Genomic DNA, 24,657 nt, shown 5'->3' with positions numbered 1-24,657 from the left:
TCTTATATGAGCCTCAACATTGCATATATCATTTTAAAATAATAACAATAAAACCTGTTAAAGGGCGGAGGAGCTCTACGTGAGCCTACGGCCATCCATATCTAATGCCCAACTGCGTCTGCGAACGTTGAAATGCAGCGGTTCACCTTTCCTTGGAGGTTGGTGGCAGGATTTGCACGCCGATCACCGTAATACACTTCACTTCACAAAACACATGAAAAATGCAAAGAAAACTAAAAACCCACTCCTTGGGAGAACCTCCTGTGCAGCTGCCCTTCACAGGGCAGTTCAGCGGATGTCAGAATTGGAGCAAAGCCTTCGGGTCCCCACTCTTTGATAGGAAGAAAAACATGGGATAACCTTCCCGGGTTGGATTGCGGTAGTATCGGGGTGGTGCTGAGGTTTCGCCCACCAGATGGTGGTTTCCTCGGTTCATAGACTTGGTTGGTTCTTGGTCCATAGACTTGGTATCCCAATGCTGGTGATGTGGCAAAGGAGATTGACCATGTGTTTGTTGATTGGCACTGGAGGATGATTCAGCACTGCAGGGTCTACCGGAGTACCCATTTCCTCAATACCAACCACAGGTTTGTTGTAACAACTCTGAAGTTGCAGCGTAAATCTTGGAGAATGGTACCATCCCAGGTTGGATGTTGACAGGCTCAGGGATGAGAGGGTAGCTGAAGAGTTTGTAAACAGGCCGAGTGGGGATTTGGGGGTCTGGGTGCTGGAGGGAATCCTGAAGTCGTTGAGTACCTTCAAGACTACCATCCTTGATGTTGCCGGCGGATATCTTGGAAGCCACCGACAGGCGAAGTGGAATGTTCTCTCCCAAGCGACACTGAATACCATTGACAAAAGTCACAGTGCCAGGCTTAATGGCAGAGCTGAGCTGTTCTGGGAGCTCAGGCAAAAAACTGTACATGCGCTGAGGGCAGACAAGGAGGCCTATGTGCGAGGAATCTGAAGGGGCAGAGCATCACATATGGATGAGTGATTCTCGTCCTGCTTACAGAGGAATTCATGTATTGTTTTCTACAAAGTCCATCCCTCGGTGTGCTGCTGTTAGAGCAGAGGGTGGTCGGGTTGTCGGCGACTAAACCGTCTCCCCCACCAGGTTTTCAGGTGAGGAGGGTGTTTGGATATGGACACCCAGCAGGATTAAAAACAAAACCTGTCAAAGGGCAGAGGAGCTCCTTGTGAGCCAACGGCCATCCATATCTAGTGCCCAACTGTGTCTGCGGACGTCCTCCTGCAGTTGGGTCACTTCTTATGAGGAGGTTGGTGGCAGGATTTGCACTCCGGCCACCGTAAAACCCTTCATTCCGCAAAACGCAAAAACGCAAAAAAATCTGAAAACCCACTCCGTGGGAGTACCTCCTGTGCAGCTTCCCTTCGCAGGGCAGCTCACCGGATGACGGGATTGGGGCAAAGCCTTCGGGACCCCCAATCTTTGATAGGAGGGAAACCACGGGGTAACATCCCTGGGTCAGATTGCGGGAGAGTGTGTCGGAGTGGTGCTGAGGTGTCGTCCACCAGACGGCGGTCTCCTTGGGTTAACCTGAGGCGGTCCCTTCGGGTGGGTGCCTGGAATGTCCTATCCCTAAGAGAGGATGATCACCTGTCTCTGTTATCATCTGAGCTCAAGCGTTTGGACATCGGGATTGCAGCTCTCTCTGAGGTTCAGAGACCGGATTGCGGAGAGATAATGGTGGGTGGTTACACCTACTATTGGTCTGGTTGCTCTGATGGTTACCATACCCAAGGAGTTGCTGTAGCTGTGTCCAATAAGCTGACCCCAATGATAAATGAGGTAACACCGGTCAACGAGCGTATTATGACATTAAAGATTCGTCACTCCTTAGGTGTCATTTCCCTGGTCTCTGTTTATGCTCCGACTGAGGCGAGTGATCTCACCGTGAAGGATGCATTCTACGCCACACTCGAGTCTGTGGTTGATCAGTGCCCCAGACGAGATACACTTCTAGTCTTGGGGGATTTCAATGCATCGACTGGAACTGATAGGGACGGTTATGAGGTGTGTGTTGGTCCCCATGGGTCAGGAACTATGAACCAGAATGGCACTAAGTTCCTTGACTTTGCAAGAAGTCATGGACTTAGGGTGGCTGGTTCATGGTTTCAGCACCCACAAGCTCATCGCTGGACTTGGTATTCCAACGCTGGCGGTGTGGCAAAGGAGATTGACCATGTCCTCATTGACGGTCGTTGGAGGATGATCCAGAACTGCAGCGTCTACCGGAGTGCTCAGTTCCTCAATACTGACCACAGGCTTGTTGTAGCAACTCTAAAGCTGCACCTTAAATCCTGGAGAATGGTACCATCCCAGCCGAGGCTGGATGTTGCCAAGCTCACGGATGAGAGAGTAGCTGAGGAGTTTGCGAACAGGCTGAGTGGACACTTGGGGGGTCTGGGTGCTTTGGGGGGGTCCTGAAGAGTTGTGGAGCGCCTTCAAGACCACCGTCCTTGATGTTGCCGGTGGATGCCTTGGAGCTCACCGCAGGGCAAAGAAGAATTTTGTCTCTCAAGGGACACTGGATACCATTGACCAGAGTCGCAGGGCCAGGCTGAATGGCAGAACTGAACTGTTCAGGGAGCTGAGGCGTAAAACTGTACGTGCACTGAGGGTGGACAAGGAGGCCTATGTGCGAGGAATCTGTGAGGGGGTAGAGCATCACCTGTGGACAGGTGATTCTCGTCCCGCTTACAGGGGAATCTGCGCATTACGTTCATCCAAGCCCATCCCTCGGAACACTGCAGTTCGAGCAGAGAGTGGTAGGCTCTTGACAGAGGAGTCTGAAGTGAAGGCCCGCTGGGCCGGTTACTTTGAGCGGTTGTACCAGGCTGATCCCCCAACTGTCGAGTTGGACGTCAAGGGTGTTACAATCCCTGTTGCTGACCCTCGAATCAACTGTGGTCCACCTACGCTTGTGGAAACACGGGCTGCGGTGAACCAGTTGAAACGGGGCAAAGCTCCAGGGATCTGTGGCATCCATGCCGAACTTCTCAAGGCTGGTGGAAATGCTGCACTCGTGTCGTTGCATGCAGTTTTGTGCTCTGCCTGGAACACAGGCATCATCCCAACTGACTGGAAGAGGGGCCTTGTTGTCCCTCTCTGGAAAGGGAAGGGTGATCGCCAAGACTGCAACAACTACCGAGGGGTGACGCTGCTCTCAGTGCCGGGCAAGGTCTTTGCTCGGATAATTCTCGATAGGGTTCGCCACCATCTGCTTGAGCACCAGCGTCCAGAGCAGTCAGGCTTCACACCAAAGAGGTCAACGATTGACCGTATCCTTGCACTTCGTGTCCTCACCGAATGCAGACGAGAGTTTCGGCAGGGGCTGCTTGCAGCCTATGTTGATCTCTGTAAAGTGTTCGATTCAGTGAATCGGGATGTCCTCTGGAGGATTCTTGGTCTTCGTGGGGTGCCACCAAAACTGATCGATCTGATGTCTGAACTCTACTCTGGTACTGAGAATGCTGTGAAGTGTGGTGGTACCATCTCTGACTTATTTCCAGTTGTTACTGGAGTTCGTCAGGGATGTGTACTTGCCCCCACACTTTTCAGCACTTGTATGGACTGGATTCTTGGGAGGATGTCGGAGAGATCAAGTTGCGGTGCGTCATTTGGGAATGTCAAGATCTCGGACCTTGACTTTGCAGATGATGCAGTCATCTTTGCGGAGACTTTAGACATCCTCTTGGGGGCCCTCGAGGTGCTGAATGAGGAGTCGGAGCCGTTGGGATTACGGGTTTCTTGGGTCAAAACTAAGATCCAGGCTTTCGGTGACATCTTGGGATGCTGCTGTCCTGTCTGTGTCTGTTTGTGGTGAGGATGTTGAGGTCGTGGAGAGATTCACTTACCTTGGCAGTGATATTCATGTCTCTGCTGGCTGCGAGTCAGAGGTCAATAGACGTCTGGGTCGGGCCTGGGGAGTCATGGATTCACTGGATCATGGGGTGTGGCGCTGCCGGTACCTGTGCGGGAGGACGAAAGTCCGAGTCTTCAGGTCCTTGGTACTTCCAGTCTTGCTCTATGGGTGCGAGACTTGGACTCTGACCAAGGATCTGAGACGGAGACTTAATTCCTTTGGTGCCAGGTCTCTTCGGAGAATCCTTGGCTATCGCTGGTCGGATTTTCTGTCCAACGAGCGGTTGCTGAGAGAGACTCGGATGAGATTTGTTACCTGCATAGTCCGTGAGCGTCAGTTGCGGCTGTATGGACATGTGGCTCGTTTTCCTGACTCTGATCCTGCTCACCAGATTCTCTCAGCGAGGGAGTCTCATGAGTGGAGGAGGCCAGTGGGTCGACCACGTGCCTCATGGTTGCAACAGGTTGACCATCATCTCAAAGAGATGGGGATGGGCCTGGCATCTGCCTGGGGGATGGCCAGACGGAGGCCCCTGGAGTACCGGCGGAAAGTGGACGCAGCGACGTGCTGTTCTGGCACATGCTCCCATACCTGACCTGACCTGACATCCCTCAGTGTGCTGCTGTTAGAGCAGAGGGTGGTGGACTCTTGACAGAGGACTCCGAAGTGAAGGCTTGTTGGATCGGTTACTTTGAGCGGCTGTACCAGGCTGACCCTCAGGCTGTTGAGCTGGATGTCAGAGGTATAACTATCCCCAATGTTGACCCTCCAATCAACTGTGAACCGCCTTCGTTTGTGGACATATAGGCTGCAGTGAACCAGTGGAAACGGGGTAAAGCCCGAGAGATCTGTGGCATCAAGGCTGGTGGAAATGCTGTACTGGTGTCGTTGGGTGCAATTCTGTGCTCTGTTTGGAGCACAGGTATTATTCCAACTGACTTGAAGAGGGGCCTTGTTGCCCCTCTCTGGAAACAGAAGGGTGATTGCCAGGACTGCAACAACAACTGAGAGGAGATGCTGCTCTCAGTGCCAGGAAAAGTCTTTGCTTGGATAATTATTCATAGGGTTCACCACCATCTGCTCGAGCACCAGTGCCCGGAGCAATTGGGCTTTAAACAAAGAAGTCAATGATTGGCCGTATCGTCCGGTCCTCACAGAACGCAGACGAGAGTTTCGGCAGGGGCTGCTCGCAGCCTTTGTTGATCTCCGCAAAGCATTCAACTCAGTGAATCGGGATGCCCTCTGGAGGATTCTCTGTCTTTCCGAGGTGCCACCAAAGTTGATCGATCTGATTTCTGAACTACACTCTGGTGCAGAGAGTAATGTGACGTATGGTGGTTCCATCTCCGACTTATTTCCAGTTCTAACTGGAGTTCGTCAGGGGGTGTGTTTTGGCCTACACACTCTTCAACACTTCGTTGGGAATGTCAAGATCTCTGACCTTGATTTCGCAGATGATGCAGTCATCCTCACGGAAACACTGGACATCCTTATTGGATACCTCGAGGCACTGAATGAGAAATCATTCAATGAGGATCCGCTGGGACAATGGGTTTCTTGAGTCAAAACAAAGATCCAGGCTTTCAATGATATCTTGGACACTGCCATAATGTCTGTACCTGTTTGTGGTGAGGATGTTGAGGTCATGGAGAGATTCACCTACCTTGGCAATGATATTCATGTCTCCACAGGTTGTGAGCCAGAGGTCAACTGATGTCTGGGTCAGGCCAAGGGAGTCATGGATTCACTGGATCATGGGGTGTGGCACTGTTGGTACCAATGCTGCCGGACGAAAGTCGGAGTCTTAAGGTCCTTAGTGTTTCCAGTTGTGCTCTACAGATGTGAGACTTGGACTCTGACCAGGGATCTGAGACGAAGACTAACTCCTTCAGTACCAGGTCTCTGGCGAATCCTTGGCTATCACTGGTCAGACTTTGTGCCCAATCAGCGGTTACTGAGAGAGACTCAAATGAGATTTGTTACCTGAATAGTCCGTGAGCATCAGCTGCGGCTGTATGGACATGCGGCTCGATTTCCTGACGCTGATCCTGCTAACGAGATTCTCTCAGTGAGGAGTCTCGTGAGTGGAGAAGGCCAACGGGATGACCGCGTGCCTCATGGTTGCAGCAGGTCGATCGACATCTCAAGGAGATGGGGATGGGCCAGGCATCTGCCTGGGGGATGGCCAGACGGAAAGGGGATGCAGCGACACGTTGCTCCGGCACATGCTCCCATACCCTACCTAACCACATCCATTGAAGCTATGGAACATGAGAAGGAGAAGAGCTCTACTTCCGTCATCACCCAGATGTAATTCAATGATGTGGGCTGGAAATATACTGGAGGTTGGTCCCGGTACAGAAGGCAACCCAAAATTCTATCACAGTTAGTTCCGAGAAGAAGCTGACAGCAAACACCAGTACATATGTGTCTGCAATGCACAACATGATTTTGTCATGACCTTGTCTAGCAGCAGCATGAAGTAAAAGGTGCACGTCAGCATCCTCATAGTTGCAAGGGGAAAGGGATGATACATTTTCATGTGGTCAATGGCACAGCACAGTCGCCAACTGTTTCCATAACTTCCTTTTGTTCTGTGAAGGCCTCTACAATATGCTCAGCAAGGAAATTGAATAGTTCTGTCTTGTTTTGTTCCACATGAAGAAATTGCTATTGGTTGGTTGGCAGTGCCCCTGTCGGACTGACCCTCCTCCTAATTCCTTTTCCTCATGTAGTTCTGGTTCTTTCCTTTAAACTCTTTTCAAAATACCAGTCAAACACAAGGTCAATCCTTGCAACATTGTGAAGTTTGTGTGCAACAAATGGTTGGAATATAGTCACAGCAAACTCTCCAAATGTTTTTTACATGCCTGGGGCTCAAACAATTTATTGACATTACCATCAATGATGATGGTATTGGTATCCGGAATGTCTGGCATCGGTGCGACAAGGTTTTTAAGTATGGTACAAGTCTAGATTTGGTTTCACAATTCAGCTCACCTCTGTGTGATAAAGAAGTTGGAGATGTTTGATTTTATGGGTAAAGAAGTCATCGAGATTACCATCTGTTGTTTGACAGGCAATATACAGCTAAGAGAAGAGGTTACAGTCGTTCTTGAGAGATGATAACTTCATTTTCATCAGTTTAACCTCCTCATACAATGTGTGAGAACAGTGGCAACTTGTTTTGCTTATTGTTGCCATCATTGATTTGGTTTTGTCAGTGAGCCAATCACGCACAAATGTCTAAACCGCTCTTTTCCATTTCTTTTCACACTCCTCATTGTTCCTGCCATTCCACGACTGGTAAATTATTTGGTGTGAAGTACCAAAATATATTCACCTTCTTCAAAAAAGGGGTTGCACATTTCCTCAAAAACAGTGACGAGTGCTTTGACTTCTTTGATGACTTGTGTTTGGCTATTGGTCTATATACCACAGTATGTTGGTGAGTTTGTATTGCTTTTGTTTTTGTCCATGGCACTTTAAAATTATTGTATAACTCTTGCTGTCATGGGTTCACCTACCATCCACCGATGTGGTGCTCTGGGTTTTTGGTGAGGCCAACAGCTCTCCATCACCCTTGATGAGAGCATTATTTTGCTCATGTGCCTGGTCAATAACAAGAGCTGAAAATGGTCCTGTCATCTTGTGCACCACAAACTATCCTTTCAGGAATGCTTCTTCAATGCAAAGGATGTGTATGGGCTGGAGTGACCATGTGACACACATGTGCAAGCAGCCAGCATGTAAAGTTTGTGTAGTTCAAGGTGAAGCACCAATGGGCTATCTTTTCCAAACTTTCAACATGAAGGTGGAAGTTTCCCTCTCTGATTGACCTTGAAGGTGAAGATTAGAATTGCCAACTACAGTGACATTCCAGAACTTGAAGTGAGGGCTTTGATTAATTTGATCAGTACACAAGTCATCAAACTGAAGATCACCATGGTGTTCTGTATGTGCCTTGTGGAGGAGGATGTTTAGGGCACAGGCTGTCACTTGATCATGTGCGAGACTCAGGTTGCCTTGGCCCCTTCCACTAGGTGCTGCTGCTGGCCACCAGGGGGTGCTCGTGCAGTGGCTCCCTATCTGAAAATGATCAGTTTGAGGAGTATTACGATGTACAAAGTTTGATGCTCTTACTACAATTCATCTATCTTACTGAAGTCTGCTCCACTAATTGACATGTTATTAGTCTAGGTGTGGGTATTAAGTATAAACACATCATCTGTGTTAATGAAACCCCCACCAAACTCTTCCCCCCTCCCCCCCCCTCAAAAAGGAAATATTAAGAATTTGGAGAAATCTCTTCCCTCGGGAAAGACCCCCCACTCCTCCTTCCAAAAAAAGGCATCGTCTCCCACTATTAGGGTGATACCTTTTCTGTTATATACCTCATCCTTCCTCCTCCTACCATTCCCCATACCACCTATCTCTTCTCCCACCCCCTCCCCACCATTATTCCTTTGTCATAAAGCTTGTAATGGATTGTTAAAACCTCTGTTGGTGCAATCCCTGAAGATGCTCCAAAACACTTAATGGAAGCTCCAGCTTTTTTGCCATCCTGGTATGGGTTCTAATCTATTTGAATTGATACAGGTTTGTCCCAGTTAATCATTCACATGCCAATTTTGGTGACTAATGACTACTTTTTTTCACCCTCCACAGTATAAAGAGAGCTAGCTCTCTGAACATGCTGAACATGATGCCTGAAGCCACCCCATCCAAGGTAAGTCTGCAAACTGGTGCCACCATTTCCATCTAGCTATGAAAGCAAACAAAAACATGTTTTACATTGCATAGTGTAGAGTGTAAAGTACACTGGTTATTACGAAGTCAGGGTGAAATGTGTGGTCAAGTACAGTTTTGGTCGTAAATTGTGACATTCTGCTCAAATATATTAAATGTTACATAAACACATTAATGCTGTTCTTTAGGCTAAGGATTATCATGGTTCTACAAATTCATTTACCTTGTTAGCAAAACAGTAATCCACATGGAACTGTTCTTACAGGAATCCTCAAATCACCTGAACAGAGGTCTGGGTCTCAGTGCCAGCCACAGCAACTTATCCCGCCGAAGCTCCCTTGGCATGCCAAACTAGCATACCGATACCTTGTTCCAATGCACCACTCAACCCAGGATGAAAACAGTGCTGCTCCTGATATTGCATCTTCATGTAATTTAGCAATCCTGGTTTGGACCGTCAACGCAAGCTCATCGGCATTTGATGCAGGCTTTTTCTGAAAGCTTGCAGATGCACAGTGGGATAAAGGCAAGCCAATCAGATGATCAGTGAGCATGTACATTTTGAGTCGAATCAAAAAGAAAGACATTTTTGGCCAATGATCATCTTTATTATTTTTGGCACCTTTTCAAAAAATTGAGTAAGCAGAAGATAAGATGATGCAATATATTAAGACAAGATGTGAGCTTATCTTTAGGCGACGATATACATTCAAGATCTTCAGTCGCTCAAAGACGTAGCATTTCTCTCAGACCGCGGACTTCACCAGCGACCAGAGCCTGAGTGTCCCTCCCATCGGTTTGGCTCAAGGCTTGTCGAGAAGGCATCGTCCATTTCCGTCAAAAAATGGCACGGAATGGAAATGTGAGCTTTTCATTCAGCTCGGATGGACGATCATATGCGGGAGAACCCAGGTTGGGGCGGCACGGTTTTCAACCCCTGGTTGAGCGGTATATAGAAACAAGGTAAGAATGAACTGTGTAAATTACTAACTCCCCTCCTACCCCAAAACCAACATAATGTCCTTCTGGGACACCCTCTCAAAGTTATTTTGTAATGCTGCTTTAAGCTATTGATCTTAGCACAGACTTCTTACACAGTCTGTCTGAGTACAGACCAGCATGAACTGGCTGGTTTTGTTGGGCTTCTTGCTCTGTTTATTTATAATATACACTGGATGTAGAAACATAAGGCTTGGATGAGGTAAGTTAGGACAGTAACCTGCTATTTGGCATCAAATAAAACTATTTGTTTAGGCAATGCCAGGTTGGGCCATTCCATGCACTAAAACCTACTTTTTGTGTTCTCAACAAGAAAACACTTTGTCACATAAAGTGTTACATTGTTTACACTGAATGTACATAAACCTAACTTTAACTTATTGTAAAAATATTCTAACCTCTGATATGCATACCTGGTCCAGTATTGACTGGAATAGCAAATATGTTTAGATACTCAATAGCTTCTAATCAGGTCGATGTGCTTGGACAAAAAAAAATAACCAGCTGAGGCTGAAACAGGTTAAAAATGGCTGATAAAGCCTAGTAATAACACTTGGCATTATACTGATGTAACCAGAAATAAGTGCAAGATGGCTGATGAGGAATGTGAGATGTAAACATTGTGCATAGGAAGATCTAAAAAAAAAGAAAAAAAAGTCATGTGTGTCATGGACTTACCAAATGCATGTCATAAAATTTTATCAGTCATTCCATAATCTTCATCTAACCACCTGTTTGTTTATACGTACTAGATTAAAAGGTGCATGCAAACTGGCACAAGATAAAAGGAGGTACCAACATAGCCATGTTTCCTGTTTCATTGTTTAATATCTTTTATTTTATCTCGAGCACCTGTCAAATGTGAACTGTCTCTGCATACTTTTCACAATAAAAAGGAAAGTAAATGAATTGGTTTTTTGTTGTTGCTGTATCTTATTTCTGACTTGTGTTTGTTTGGACACTGTGATCAAATGTCATTGTACAGTCATGGCCAAAAATATTGGCACCCTTGCACTTTTTTCAAATAACTCACAATTTTCTCAAAAACTAAGTTGAAATTGACAAAAGCATTTGGTCTTCACAATTCTTTATTTCACTGTTAATATTACAGAACCTTTGTTTTTGATTCAGAAATTAATATCGCCTTTTAAATCAGAAAATAAAAAGAAATGGCATTGACAAAATTATTGACACCCAAGATTTATTTGGTAGCACAGCATTTGGACAAAATAACTGCTTTCAAGCACTTCCTACAGCCATGAATGAGCTTCCTACATCTCTCCACTGGCAGTTTGGCCCACTCTTCTTGTGCAAACTGCTCCAGTTCTCCCAGGTTTGAAGGGTGCCTTCTCCCAACTGCTGTTTTCAGATCTCACCACAGGTGTTCAATGGGATTTAGATCTGGACTCATTGCTGGCCACTTCAGAACAGTCCAGTGTTTTGTCTTGAACCATTCCTGGGTGCATTTTGAGGTGTTTGGGGTCATTGTCCTGCTGCAAGACCCATGACCTTCGACAGAGACCCAGCTTTCTGGCACTGGGTTGAACATTGCACTCCAAACGACCTTGGTAATCACCTGATTTCAAGATGCCATGCACACAAACAAGACACCCAGTGCCAGAGGCAGCACAGCAACCCCAAAACATCACTGAACCTCCTCCGTGTTTGACTGTAGGGAAGGTGTTCTTTTCTTTGAAGGCTTCATTTTGTTTTCTGAAACAGAGCTGATGTGCTTTTCCAAAAAGCTCTAATTTGGTCTCATCTGTCTGCAGGACAATCTCCCAGAAGGATTTTGGCAAACTCCAGTCGGGCTTTCTTATGTCTCCCTTTGTAGTGAGGTCCTCCTGGGTCTCCGACCATAGAAACTCCCTTTCATTGAGTTGGCGACGGATGGTGCGAGTTTAAACTGTCGTACCTTGTGTCTGAAAGTCAGCTTGAATCTGTTTGGCAGTTGATCGAGGTGCTTTCTCCACCATTTGAACAATCCTTCGCTGCAATCTTCGATCAAGTTTTCTGTTGTGGCCACGTCCAGGGAGGATGACTACAGTGCCATGGGCCTTAAACTTCCTGATAACATTACGTATGGTGGACACAATAACATCAAAGTCTCTGGAGATGGACTTGCAGCCTTGAGATTGTTCATGCTTGGCTCCAATCTTGTGTCTTACCTCCTTAGACAATTCTCTGGTTTTCTTTCTTTTCTCCATGCTCATTATGCTACACACAGTGACACAAAACAGCAGAATGACTCCTTTTCTCTCTTCAAACTGGCTGAATGAGTGATTTTTATATTGCAGGCACCTGCAACTCACCACAGGTGAGTTCAATTCCAAAGTAAAGAAGAATCACCTGCTTGAAATCTAATTCTTTCTAACAACTTCTAAAAGGTGCCAATAATATTGTCCTGGCCATTTTAGGATTTCTGTATGGAATAAGCTAAGAATTAGTAATTTTTTCAGCTTTTTTTGTTTTGTTCCACTGCAAATCAAAGAAATACACATGTGGACACCAAAATAATTTTTCATTTCAACAATTTTCTTGCAAAAAATGGTGCATTATTTGAAAAAAAAGTGGAGAGGGTGCCAATATATTTTGCCCACAACTGTATATCTTCAAGAAAACCAACCCTTTGTAAGAAAACTGGTGAATGCCCTTCCATGGACGTCACACAAAAAAAGTTAAGGGAGGAAGCTAATTATATCTTCAATACAAATAATATGCTTATTCCATTTGCCTTTCTGCTGATTTTCTTTAACTGATCGACAAGGAATTATAAACCCCATATCATTAAATGTCTGACTTCTTTTCTCAAGTGAAAGTAAGGAGTTCTGGTTGTAGATTTTTTTTTTCAATTCCGAATGACCAGACCTTGTGTATATATATATATATATATATATATATATATATATATATATATATATATATATATATATATATATATATATATATTTTTTTTTTAATCATTTAACTTAGATATCCACTGGTTTACTGAAGAATCGCGAGATGACAGAATCTCGCTCAAATGTGAATTAAACGTTGTTTCGCCATTATTAATTTTAACATTGTTCTTAATGAATGGGAACAAGAATGTTAAGAAGGGGGAGAGGAGGTAAAGAGAGTTTGGAGAGGGGAGGTTGATGGTTTGAGGGATGATGTTCAGGACCTGGCATTGGGAGGGGAGGTTCGGGACTTGGGGTTTGGGTGGGTGGGGTTATGGATATGGGGTGATTTAATCAACCAAATAATCATTGCACAATATTGTTGAAGTTGCATTTTACATTAAGTAGAATTTTCACAGGTACCTGCTGCCCATGATAAAACATAAATATGCAACTAATACGCACCAAATATAATAACTAGAACGACACGAGGTAGAGTGCATACCTCCACCAGGCTGAACAGTTTATGTATTGGATCCCACCGATAGGCTGGATCTTAATCGGGACCGAACCAAAATCTAATTGGATTGTTCTTGTGACCGAACCAACTCATCCTCCAAATTATCAAAATTCGTCCGAAACTTTTTGAATTATCATGCAATATTGTTTTTATCCCCATTTCTCAATGGTGAAGAATCACTGAAAAAAAAATTCTCATCCGGATCCGGATCTTCACCAAAACCTTATCATTTTGTCCTTGTCACACTCCCAACCTATCAACAAAGTTTCGTCCGCATCCATCCACAACTTTGAGATATAGAAAGCCTCAGCCTCCGAAAGGGGAGAAAACAGCCTCCGTCCACCTTCGGTGGCGGAGGTAATAACAATATGTATAACAATCCCTATGTCGGGTGTCTTGTTCCAGAACGGTGTTGATTAGTGGGATCAGCTGTGCCCATCTCTTTTTTCACATTGATATAAGGTAGTGTTTCCCAAACTTTTTTGAGCGCGATCAAATCCGGGTGTGGTGAAAATCTCGCGACCCAAGCTTCAATTAGCGTCTTTTTCCACGAAACATAATATCATAATAAAATCAGACAACCAGCGCTAATACCTACTATATTAGTGCGAGGTAATTGCAGCTTCATCTGCATGATGTCTTCGATGCGGGGCTCAATCTTGCTGAGCGCAATGCGCATGTCGTGGCCGGGGTCGAGGCGATTGCGCGCCTTGGTTTTGATGACCGTCAGCGCCGAAAAGCCTTGCTCGCAAACGGGAGCAGAACATTCATGACTTCGGCGCCGATTATGGGCTTTTCTTTCTTGACCGGAGTCCAGAACTCTTCACGTGACGCTTTGGCGTAGAGTTGTCGATGGAACTCGTCGTGATGCAGCTCTATGAACTCTTCCTGCAGTCCATGGACATCCTCAGACAGGTCGTCAACCTAAGCCTGGAACGGATTCCTGATCCAGTGCTGGGACGGGATGTAGCGATCGAACTCGGTGATCAGGTTCTCCAAATGGTTCATCAGGAGGGGCTTGATCGCATCGAGCGCTCCAATCTCGTCGTCCTCCCACTCCTCCAAGTACTCGTTCAATGAGGGAAACGCCGCTGTTCTTCCGCGCTCCAGTTTCCCCTTCCAGAGCAGCAGCTTTTCCTTGAAGGCCGACAGTTTCTCGGAGAGCGTGATGATGTTTTGATTCCTGCCTTGCATGGATGTGTTCAGTTCGTTCACTGAGGCGAAGACGTCGTTGAGGTAGCAGACTGAGCATCCAGGGCTTCTCGTGGAACCGGATGGCATGGCGATGGTTCTTCTCGTTGAGGAATATCTGCAGCTCTGCTCGTAGCTCCACTACACGACGCAGGACCTTGCCGCGGGAGAGCCATCTCACACTGGAGTAGAAGAGATGTTAGAATTCAGACCCGAAGTCAACACACATCTTCTCGAACAGGCGAGAGTTCACGGCGCTGGCTTTGACGAAGTTGACAACGGCGCCAACCTCCTGCATCACTACCGAATGATCCGGCGACAGATGTTACAGAGCAAGGTTCTCGCGATGCAAAAGGCAGTGGAAAATTCCGACGTTCGGATTGATTTGCTTGACTCACGCAGTGAATCCCTGTCGAACACCAAGCATCGCGGGAGCACCGTCGGTGCACAGGCCGACAGTTTTCCCAGCTCAGGCCTTCTTCTTGTTGGAAGTTGTCCACGACGTTGAAGATATCGGCGCCAGTTGTCGTCGTTTTCATTGGCGTGCAGAACAGAAATTCTTCCGAGGTCAGTCTCACCCTCGTACCTCCCGAAAATCATGAGCTGGGCGTCGTTTCCGACATCCGTCGACTCATGGAGTTGGTAGCTCCATTTTCCCACCTTCTTCATGCGGGCCACCACCTGGTCCTTTATATCTAGCGAAAGGACAACGATGCAGCTGCAAATCGTGTTGTCGGATAGTGAGATGGACTGAATTTTCTTGGCCGCGTCGTCGCCGCAGACGAGTCTGGCCATGTCCATGGCTGCGGGCTTGACGAGCTGTTCGCCGATCGTGTGCGGCTTCATCTTCCTTGCGATGCGCAGTGCCGCTTGCTTGGCAGCCAAAAGCGCTGGATTCGTCGCCGGCTCAAACCGGCTCCGCTTCAGAGCCGCTTCTCGGCGCTCGAAAAACTCACGATCCTTGGTGACGTGCTCCGTCGCCAGATGCCTCTTCAGTTTGTTTTCCTTCAGCGATTCGTTGGACAGCACTTCGAAGCACAACACACATTGTGGCTTCACAGAACCACGATCACTGATAGAAATGAAGCCCACATCCAAAAATGCTTGCTTGTAGGAATGCTTTGCCATCCTGCAAAACGAAATAGGCGACGAGATCAGTCAGTGGAGTCAGTGTCAAGGCTAACTGACACAAAACACGCAACGCAATGTGGAGCAGAAAACTGCGCTGCGCAGTCCAGCCAGCAAGGCAGATCACACAAAACAGCGTCTCGACTTGTCGGTCAGCCAATGTGAAGTGACCGGACCGAGTTCGTCACCTCACGAAATTACTTCGGTTGCAGAGAGAGCAAGTAATTGGAAAGGCGAGCTGGCAAAATGTTAGACCTGCAATTAACCGTTTTGGGCGGGTACAAAGTACTGAACGGCAAGAGTAGGTAGAAACGGAAGTGTTGCTGCACCTCAGGCTGAATTAGAGTGGAACGGTACCAAACGGCACTGTCCTACGATGTGGCGTTTGCCTTTTACCCGCTTGATTTTTTTTTTTTTTTTTTTTTTTTTTTGCCGGGGTCCTCGCGACCCATTTTTGGACGCTTCGTGACCCACGTTTCGGTCACGACCCATAGTTTGGGAAACTAATATAAGGGGATTTAGAATTATTTCTTTACTCTTGAGAAAAATCAGCAGATGCACGGTTCTTTCGTGTTGAGTAAATGTTTGTTCAGAAAAAATTAAAAAAGGTTGGAGAGAAACATTAATTCATTTGATTTTACTGCCAACCACAAGTCTCCACTTAACTATAGTTATGTGGAACGGTGGAATTGGGCAAGGGGGTATTGGTGGGGGGGGCGTGGGATCCATAGCTAGACTGTGTTAAGTGTAGTATGGTCCGTGTGTTTCGAGTAGGTTAGATTGCCATGTAACAGGGACCTGCCAGAATAAGTCGTTTGCAGCACGTGATGCTGAGGCAGTGTATGGAATTTTATTTACAGACAGCGTAGACAGATTTTTTTTTAACCCCCGTTGGACTTTGTCTTCAATGAGAGCTTATAGATTTGATCTCAATTTTCATGTCGGACATGTCTGGACTGATTTTATTCATGGAGCACAAAGACAACACATGATGGTATGCAGATGCACATCATTTTATTGTGCGATGCAATCAAAGATGGCCGATTGGCAGCCATTTTATTTGCAGAAATAAAAAAATAAAAAAAATAAAAACCCGGTGTCGAACATGTCCTCAAACATTTATCGGACATGCATTTACCATTGTTCAAGCTTGGCACCCAGATAATGAATGATGGTTTACATATGCATGTTTTTTTTTTTTGAGATCAGATCCAAGATGGCCGACTGGTGGCCATTTTGTGACTAAAATGTGTCCCCAACCATTTCTCATGCATGGTCCGATTTTGTTCAAACTTGGCACAAGCACAGTACATGATGGCATACGTGTGCACCTCCCTTTATTTTGCGATCTGATCAAAGATGGCTGACTAGTAGACTGGCAGCCATTTTAGTTGTACAATGTACATATATGGGCTAGCCCTTTAACTCCGTACAGCAAAATTACTAAACTAAAACAATAGGGGCTTTGACATTTGATGTCTATTACTTTTTTCCGGTGTCCAGTGTGTTCCAGAGAAAGTATCACTTTGTGGAAATATCACCACTTTAAAATGAGTTGAGAAGGTGTGGTTGCAGGGTGTGCAATGAAAGGTTTTTGGCAATAAAGAAAATTTCATCACTGGGGTTTCAGGGTGGATGGGATGCAAATTCCATGTAGGTGTGTGTCGTATTGAACCACTTCCAGTGTGAGGAGGTATTACAAGTTTCACTTGAGAGTTCATAGAACACCTTAAGAATATTGATGTTTTTTGTCCAAATATCGATGTAAGCCCATCTTGAGAGCGAGCTGCAAACTTAATTGGTCGAGACGGAAGACATTTTTTGCCAGAGTACTGCTAAACTGAATGTTTCTGAAAGTACAAACAAGGCGATTTGTATTCTGCAGTGTTCAACATATGAAATTCAATTGAAGTTCTTCGATCATAGGCAAACAGAAAGAACAGGGTGAACAAATTGCTTTCCCCTGCCTTGTGCTATGCATGCAAGGTAATATGCTCCAATTCTTGTCAGGAAAACAGTAGATGTCATAGAAGTGGAGGAATTGTACCAAATAATCATCCTGTGTTTGACTTCTTGTGCACTCATAAATTGCTCAACCAAATAAGTTTAAAACTGGTGGTTGTACATGCCAGATTCACAGGGAGGTTTATGGGGTTTTTTTTTTTTCATAAAAATCAGCATCATCCCAGGGATTCAGAGGTCAGGCAGCACCCCATTCTCTCTTAAAAATAGACACCATTTAGCAACCGCCTGGTGGAAGCTGGTATTATAAGTTATAATAAAATACACCATAGACGTGTACATATATATATATATGCAGCATATGGCTGCTGGTTGCATAATTGCTGTGAACATGGCTGTGCCGCTGATGCAATACCGTTTTCAGAAGCTCGGAAGAAGAATGCAATGCCGAGCTCGGAAGAACGACAGGCTGAGTCAACCCACTTGGTGTTATTTAACGGCGTGACAGGAACTCAAACTCAAGCCCCCAAGATCTTAAAAACCAGCAACCATAACTATTTAGCCAAAACTAGGCTTTATTTGATATCAGTGTGGAATTTAAACTGTATGTTGGAATGCTCCTTGTAAAGATCTCACAGCACCACATGCTTTCTCCATCTCACTTGTTGCTTTGAACAAAGTCCTGCTTCCATACAAACTCTGGCAGATAGCTGTATGTCCTGGTTTCACCATCCGTGGCTGGCCAACAACTCTGTGAGCAAGTGTACACAACCAATGTACCCCAATCAATGCTGGCCCCCAACTTATCCACATTCAGGTCATTTAATAGTTGGGGCATGATCTGAAAAAAATGAAGATAGTTGGGGGGGGTGGGGAGGGAGGGTAAGACAGGCTTTTAGACTTTGCAGCATAAACTGAAGGCCAATTTTTGAAGACCTTGCACAATAATTTTCTTCACAGTGCTTATTCACAACATGTGCAACACCAAGAGCAGATTGCATTCGAGCAATTTGTGTTATTGAGATTACAAAGTGATACGTCTTCATTTCCAATTTTGGTTTTAGATTTCTCCACCAACATAAGTGTATGTATCGTCACCCTCCCACAATTTTTGTTGGAGCATTTGATTTGTTTTTTCCTTCAGTAATGGGGTTCAAATGAGAGAATGGCAGAATTCCACAATCTTCAAGAAGTTGATGACATCCCATTTGTTTCCCACAATATGTACATGTCACCTCAGAATTGTACATTGTTGCAGTTCACTTCCAAAGTATCCCTCAAAAAAGAAAAAAAAAAACAAATGTGACATTTTAAAATTAAATTTTCATCATTGGAATTTTTAATGCACAAAATTGTCAATGCATTCACGATATGCATGGAAAAACATCAATTGTGCTGTCCATGCACGTTTGTTTTGCTGGGACCTCATGTGATTGTGATCACCCGAGTACAAATCGCACCGAGGAGTTCCCATTGGGTATAGATGGTTTCATACTATGTTTTGCCATCACGTTCATACACCTGCCACTCCACCTTACCTCACTTCCCTGCTTTTGAACGCAATCATCAAAATACTCAAGATGAGCATTGCTCTAATTCACACTGAGCAATCATATACACTGGAACACAGCTATAATCGCAAACAACCAACCTGCATCACGCCCAACAGGTCAGTGGGACTCCAGCCCTCCATTGCCTGTGTCATCACAGCTTATGGAGCTCCTTGGATGATTGATTGTGGTGTAAACTATCAAGGGCTTTTGACAAGGAAGTGCTCATTCTTTGTGGCAGTTGATATCCTATTCAATTTTTGTACTTATTAATTCAGAAAAATAAAATTAACTTTATTTTATTAAAAAAATAAAAATAAAAAGACAACCCGTGAACCCGTTGGGTTCCCATTGTGACAACGGTTGATGAAAAAAAACAAAGATAGCTCCAGCGAACTACACCACTGAGGTTTTTTGCATTGATCAAATTCTCCCAGAGTACTTGACTGAATTGGGATGTAATTTTTTTATTTTTTCGTTGCCAGATTTGAACGAAACTTGATACTGCACACCACAGGTGGATGGTGAGTAAGGTGGCATGAAAATTTGTGCTATTGTGTACAGTTTTGGCTGTATTTCAGGAACATACATATATATACACAAGATGAGAGTTTGTCATATATAGATAGATAGATGCCATATAGCCAAAGATGAGGAAAAGACTAACTGCTATGAGGCATAATTAAAAGCAAAGCACAATAAATTTAAAGCTTTCCTTTTGAAACTGAACTACAAGTTCATTAAAAATGAAAAGCTGAAATATCGAGTCTAAGTATTCAACCCCCAGAGTCAATACTTTGTTGAAGCGCCTTTGGCAGTGATTACAGCTTCGAGTCTTCTTGGGTATGTCCATCATCTTTATACATCTGGATTTGGGGAGTTTCCCCCATTCTTCCTTGCAGATTTGCTCAAGCTCTGTCAAGTTTGATGGGGAGTGTCGGTGAACAACAATCTTCAATTCTTTCCACAGATTCTCAATGGAATTCAAGTCTGGGCTTTGGCTGTGCCACTCAAGGGCTTTCATGTTCTTGTTCTGAAGCCATTCCAGTGTTCCTTTGCCTGAATGCTTGACGTCATTGTCCTGTTGGAACATAAATCTTCACCACAGTCAAAGGTCGTTTGCACTCTTAAGCAGGTTCTCCTCAAGGACTTGCCTATATTTGGCTCCATTCATTGTTCCCTCTATCCTTACAAGTCTCTCAGTCCCTGCTGCTGAAAAGCATCGATATAGCATGATGATGCCACCACCATGCTTCAGAGTAGGGATGGTGTTAGACAGGTGAGGAGTTGTGTTCAGTTTTGACCACACATAGCACTTTGTATTCAGGCCAGAGTTCAATTTTTGTCTCAGACCACAGAATCTTTTGCCTCATGATCTGTCCTTCACATACTTTTTTGTAAACTCCAGGCATGCTGTCATGTGCCTTCTTCTCAAGAGTGGCTTCTGTCTGGGCACTCTCCCATAAAGCCTAGATTTGTCAAGTACTGCAGAGATTGTTGTCCTCCTGGCAGGGTCTCCCATCTCAGCCAAAGAACTCTGTAGTTCTGTCGTTGGGTTCTTGGTCACCTCCCTGACCAAGGTACTTCTTGCCCAGTTTGGTCAGACGGCCAGCTCGAGAAAGAGTCTGGGTAGTTCCATATTCTTTCCATTTCCTAATGATGGAGCTCATTGTGCTCTTGGGAAATTTCAACATGACAAGTTGTTTTATACCCTTCCCCAGATCTATGCCTCCTTACAATTCTATCTTGGAATTCTACGGACAGTTCCTTGGACTCATGGTGGAGTTTCTGCTCTGACAAGCATGATCAACTGTAGGACTTAATCTAGAGAGGTGTGTTTCTTTCTAAATAATGTCCAATCAATTGAATTGGCCACAAGTGGACTCCAATCAAGTTGTGGAGATATCTCAAGAATGATCAAAGGACATTGGATGCACCTGAGCTCAATTTGGAGTGTCACAGCAAAGGGGTTGAATACTTGTTGACTCAAGACATTTCAGCTTTTCATTTTTAATTATTTTGTAAAAAAATTCTTAAAACATGTTTTCACTTTGTCATTATGGGGTATTTTGTGTAGAACGGTGACAAAAAATTAAAATTTAATATATATTAAATTCAGGCTGCAACAACGAAATGTGACAAAAGTCAAGGGCTGTGAATAGTTTCTGAAGGCACTGTGATATATATAATGAACAGATTAAAATACTGGAGTGCACTGCTCAATGCATAAGGAGGAAAGAGGAAACTAACTTGGAACTCAAAAGCACGTTGAGCACCACAAGAGCATGGTGGGATATCGTCAGAGGAGGGTATGTGTGAGTTAGAAACCCACAGGGGCACTGCACCAAGTCCATAGCGGATCACCTGTGGTAAAGGACAATGGGGACATTAATGAGGTGGATGGTACTTTTTGTAAGGAAGTCAAAAAACAACGAGCAACTCAGCAACCCCTTGTTTTTTTAATTTCCTCCCCAAAATAGGTGTTACTATTTTTCCCTCTTTACAGGAAAAAAATGCAGAAAATTCTCCAAGTATACCAACTGCATTGACAAAATAGAATGTTGGTCTCAGTACGGGTTGCAGCTAGAGGTTTATGGCCTCACACATCTGTTTTTATTCAGATTTTTTTTTTTTTGCACAGTGTCGAGGCCCGTATGAGAGATAACACACAGAATGTACAAGGGGAGCAGAAGACAAGAGGGGTGAAAGAGGGAAGGACAAAACAGTGGGGAACAGCGACATGAGATCTGTGGAAGGGAGATGGATGGGGCGGGTTAAAGAAGATGGGACGACAGACTTTCAGGTCCTACCACGCCAGGGATTTGCAGGGAATTTGAAGAAGGTGGGTTTGGGGTGGATAAACAGGGATAGAAAAGATCATGGTTTTGGATGGGGGAAGATAAGAGATGGTGGTGAAAACCTGTTTTGAAGACCTGGAGAAAAGAGTGGGATTGACGAGAGTGTGGGAGCTTATTCCAAAGGTGGGAAAAAAAGAGGAAGGAAAGAATGAAGGTGAGCAGAGATTCTTGATTTTGGTAGTTTTACCAGAAGAGGGTTGCTGGCAGACCTTGAGCACCCTGTGAAAATATGGGGTGGGGGGAGGGGGAGGGGGGCACATATTGCGGACAGGGCAGGGGAGGCGAGGCCAGAGAGGAGTGGGTAGAAGACAGACCACCGACCTGCTTGCAGTGAGAGAGAGAGGGAGCGAGACCCAAAGACTCAGCCTCATCGCGGGAGATACCAATAATCCTGAATGCCTTGGTTTCCACAGCGTGAAGCCGAGAAAGGTGAGAGGTGGGAGAGCAGCACACCATCAGGCTGTGGACGAAATATTTGTATGTGGTCAGGAACTCAGGTGTGCCAGGGAAGGACTTTGCACGATGCCCAGTCATCGACTGGCTTTGGAGGCCAGCTTGGAAATGTGGCTTTCCTCGGAAGGATCATGGCAGACAGTGAGACCCAGAAGCTTCAATGAAAGGACTCCTTCAAGAGGATTGTTGAGAAAGTAGATGGGGGTGTGGGGGGGGAGGGTGGGTTCCAGACGATCCTTTCGGAGAGACAGTGAGTGAGATTTGTCAGGGTCGAAAGACATGTTCCATGTGTTAGACCAGTTTGTGATTTTATCCAGATCTGCAGCGAGTTAAGAGGCTGCTGCTTGCCGATTTGAGGGATAACAGATGGTATGGCATAAGGTGGAGTCATCAGCAAAGAGATAGAGGATTTTCCAGTCAGAGATCATTGATGAAAACCAGAAAAAGAACAGGGCTTAGAACGCTGCCTTGAGGAACTCCAGCCTGGACAGGAATAGGAGATGAAGGAACTCCATTTAGGGCCACACGTTGGCTGCGACAGGAGAGGAAGTCTGCGAGCCAAGCGTGGAGATGGCCTTGGATACCATAGGAAGAGAGTTTGATTAGCAAGGCAGGGTGCCAGACTGTATCGAAAGCACGTGATATGTCTCGGGAGTTTGCTCTGATTTCATGTCTGGCATTGAAGATCTCCATCCATTGTTGGGAGAACAGAAGCAGCATATCCAGGGAAGAGCGACTTGGTCTGAATCCAAATTGATGATCGGAAATCAAGCCATTGGAGAAGAGGAAGGATTTAATGTCTGAAGTGATGATGGATTCCATAACCTTGCTGATGATTGGGAGAAGGCTGGTTGGTCTGTAGTTGCAGGGATCTGTTTTTGCACCTTTATTATGCAGGGCGATAATGTTTGCTGATTTCCAAGCAGATGGCAGATGACGTTGAGCAAATGAGAGGGTGAGCAAGAGCAGCAGAGCAGGTTTTTAGGACACGTGGGCTGATGCCATCTGTACCGGTTGCAGAATCTGAGTCTAGGCTTGACAGCAAACTCTCCACATTGTCAGGAGAAAAGGACACAGTCCAGGAACAGCTGGGTGCAACCGGGTAAGGTGGGTACAGAAAGATGGGTTTGGGACACAAGATTTAGATGCAAACACGGAGTTTAGGCATTTAGCCTTTTCGCGTACAGTGTCAGCTGTGCGGCCATTTGAGGTAAGGGAAGGAATGGAGGGGGGACGATGCACCAGAAACAGACCGAACTCGATGACACCAGGATTTGTAGGAGGGTGACATGTCTGAGTTCAGACTAGAGATTAAAAAGATGTTGTTTTCTGGCTCTCCCAAGGGTAGACACACTTGTTCCAAGCTTTGTGGAAGGAACTGAGATTGCCTTCAGTTGGATTAGCCTTCCACGAGGCGAAGCAAGTATTTTTTCAGGTCAACTGCCTCGCCACAAGCCTCAGTGCACCATTGACGGGAGGAAGGGTAGGACAACTGAAGACGAGATGGGATACATTTGTGCATGAAAGAGCAAGTTTCTTTGAAAGAATTTCCAAGATGAGTTGATGTTGGAGAAAGTAGAGATGGGAGACCAGTCTAGAAGTTTGATGGCTGCTTGAAGTCCCTGCCAATCAGACTGAGTGAAATGCCAGACTTGATGGTGCCGAGGTGGTTCTCTAATAACACCAAGAGATGTCTACTTTGACAAGCAAGTGGTCAGATGAACCGATTGGAGTGGAGGAAGAACAGCAGATATTTTTAGGGAAATTGGTCAAAATCAGATCCAGAGGAGATGGAGTACAATTGGTTGAGATGCATTCCTTCATTAGCCAAGGACATCACAGGAAACAGTTGTATTATAATTCCTTCATATATCAAAACAAGGAAGAAAAACATAGAAAAAGGGTTAAACATGTTGGTCACAATCCCATGTGGTTATGCTTCCATTATTTTTTATGCCTCCTCATCTCCCAATCCTCCTCCCTGATTGTTCATTCCTTTGCTCACGTACAACTGTTGCTCTACTGTCAGCAAGTTCCCTTTTTGCCCTCTGTCCCATTCTTCCATGAGCCTAGTTTTTGCATACAAATAAAAATTCATCTAATTCAGAAACATAAATCAGATTACATTCCCTTTAAAGATTGTATTTACAAACTATCAATTAGAAAGAGAAATATATTCCACCTGTTTGGGAGCAATGGCAACAAGTCGTTCGAAGATGCGGAAACTTTGATCCTCTTTGGACTCATTCCTAAACATGGCTTCCAAAAATTGCACATCTTCACCAGCTAGATCTGGGACAGGACAAGCATGGTGCAAGAAAACAAGACATTTTGGAAGATCATGAAAATTTGGGGGATGGAGTGGAGGTGTTAAACTACTTGAGCACCAATTGTTAAAAGACAATAAAAAGTGAAGAGGAAAACCTGGTTGGGAGGGTCATTGGCCAAGAGAAAGAGTGAATCCGTTTGGTTAAAGAC

General features: G+C 45.1%; 3 protein-coding genes across 6 annotated transcripts in view; 1 reads left to right on the top strand and 2 right to left on the bottom strand.

The window, feature by feature from the left end:
* Positions 1-10,547, top strand: part of LOC147020169 (kinesin light chain 1-like) — a 114,140-nt gene extending 103,593 nt beyond the window's left edge. For all 4 annotated transcript variants that reach the window (XM_085895243.1, XM_085895245.1, XM_085895246.1 and 1 more), the window contains 2 exons: positions 8,559-8,619; positions 8,905-10,547. In XM_085895243.1, coding sequence (XP_085751369.1) covers positions 8,559-8,619; positions 8,905-8,994 — 151 coding nt within the window. In that variant the 3' untranslated portion in view covers positions 8,995-10,547. The remainder of the gene's footprint in view (positions 1-8,558; positions 8,620-8,904) is intronic.
* The window catches only part of LOC147020168 (SCAN domain-containing protein 3-like), a 60,564-nt gene extending 44,466 nt beyond the window's left edge, over positions 1-16,098 (bottom strand). The window contains exon 1 of the mRNA XM_085895248.1: positions 13,636-16,098. Coding sequence (XP_085751374.1) covers positions 14,529-15,356 — 828 coding nt within the window. The 5' untranslated portion in view covers positions 15,357-16,098 and the 3' untranslated portion in view covers positions 13,636-14,528. The remainder of the gene's footprint in view (positions 1-13,635) is intronic.
* A 398-nt stretch (positions 16,099-16,496) lies between these two features.
* The window catches only part of PDCD2 (programmed cell death 2), a 46,008-nt gene continuing 37,847 nt past the window's right edge, over positions 16,497-24,657 (bottom strand). Inside the window, exons 4-6 of the mRNA XM_085895247.1 lie at positions 24,362-24,471; positions 21,119-21,232; positions 16,497-18,159 (exon numbers count right to left, since the gene is read on the bottom strand). Of these exons, the coding sequence (XP_085751373.1) occupies positions 17,977-18,159; positions 21,119-21,232; positions 24,362-24,471 (407 nt within the window). The 3' untranslated portion in view covers positions 16,497-17,976. The remainder of the gene's footprint in view (positions 18,160-21,118; positions 21,233-24,361; positions 24,472-24,657) is intronic.

Source organism: Eptatretus burgeri, chromosome 9 (assembly GCF_056783735.1).
Source record: "Eptatretus burgeri isolate ZD-2024b chromosome 9, Ebu_testis_v1, whole genome shotgun sequence".
NCBI lineage: Eukaryota > Metazoa > Chordata > Myxini > Myxiniformes > Myxinidae > Eptatretus > Eptatretus burgeri.
The sequence above is the reverse complement of the archived record's forward strand: the minus strand, read 5'-3'. Positions and strand labels throughout refer to the sequence as shown.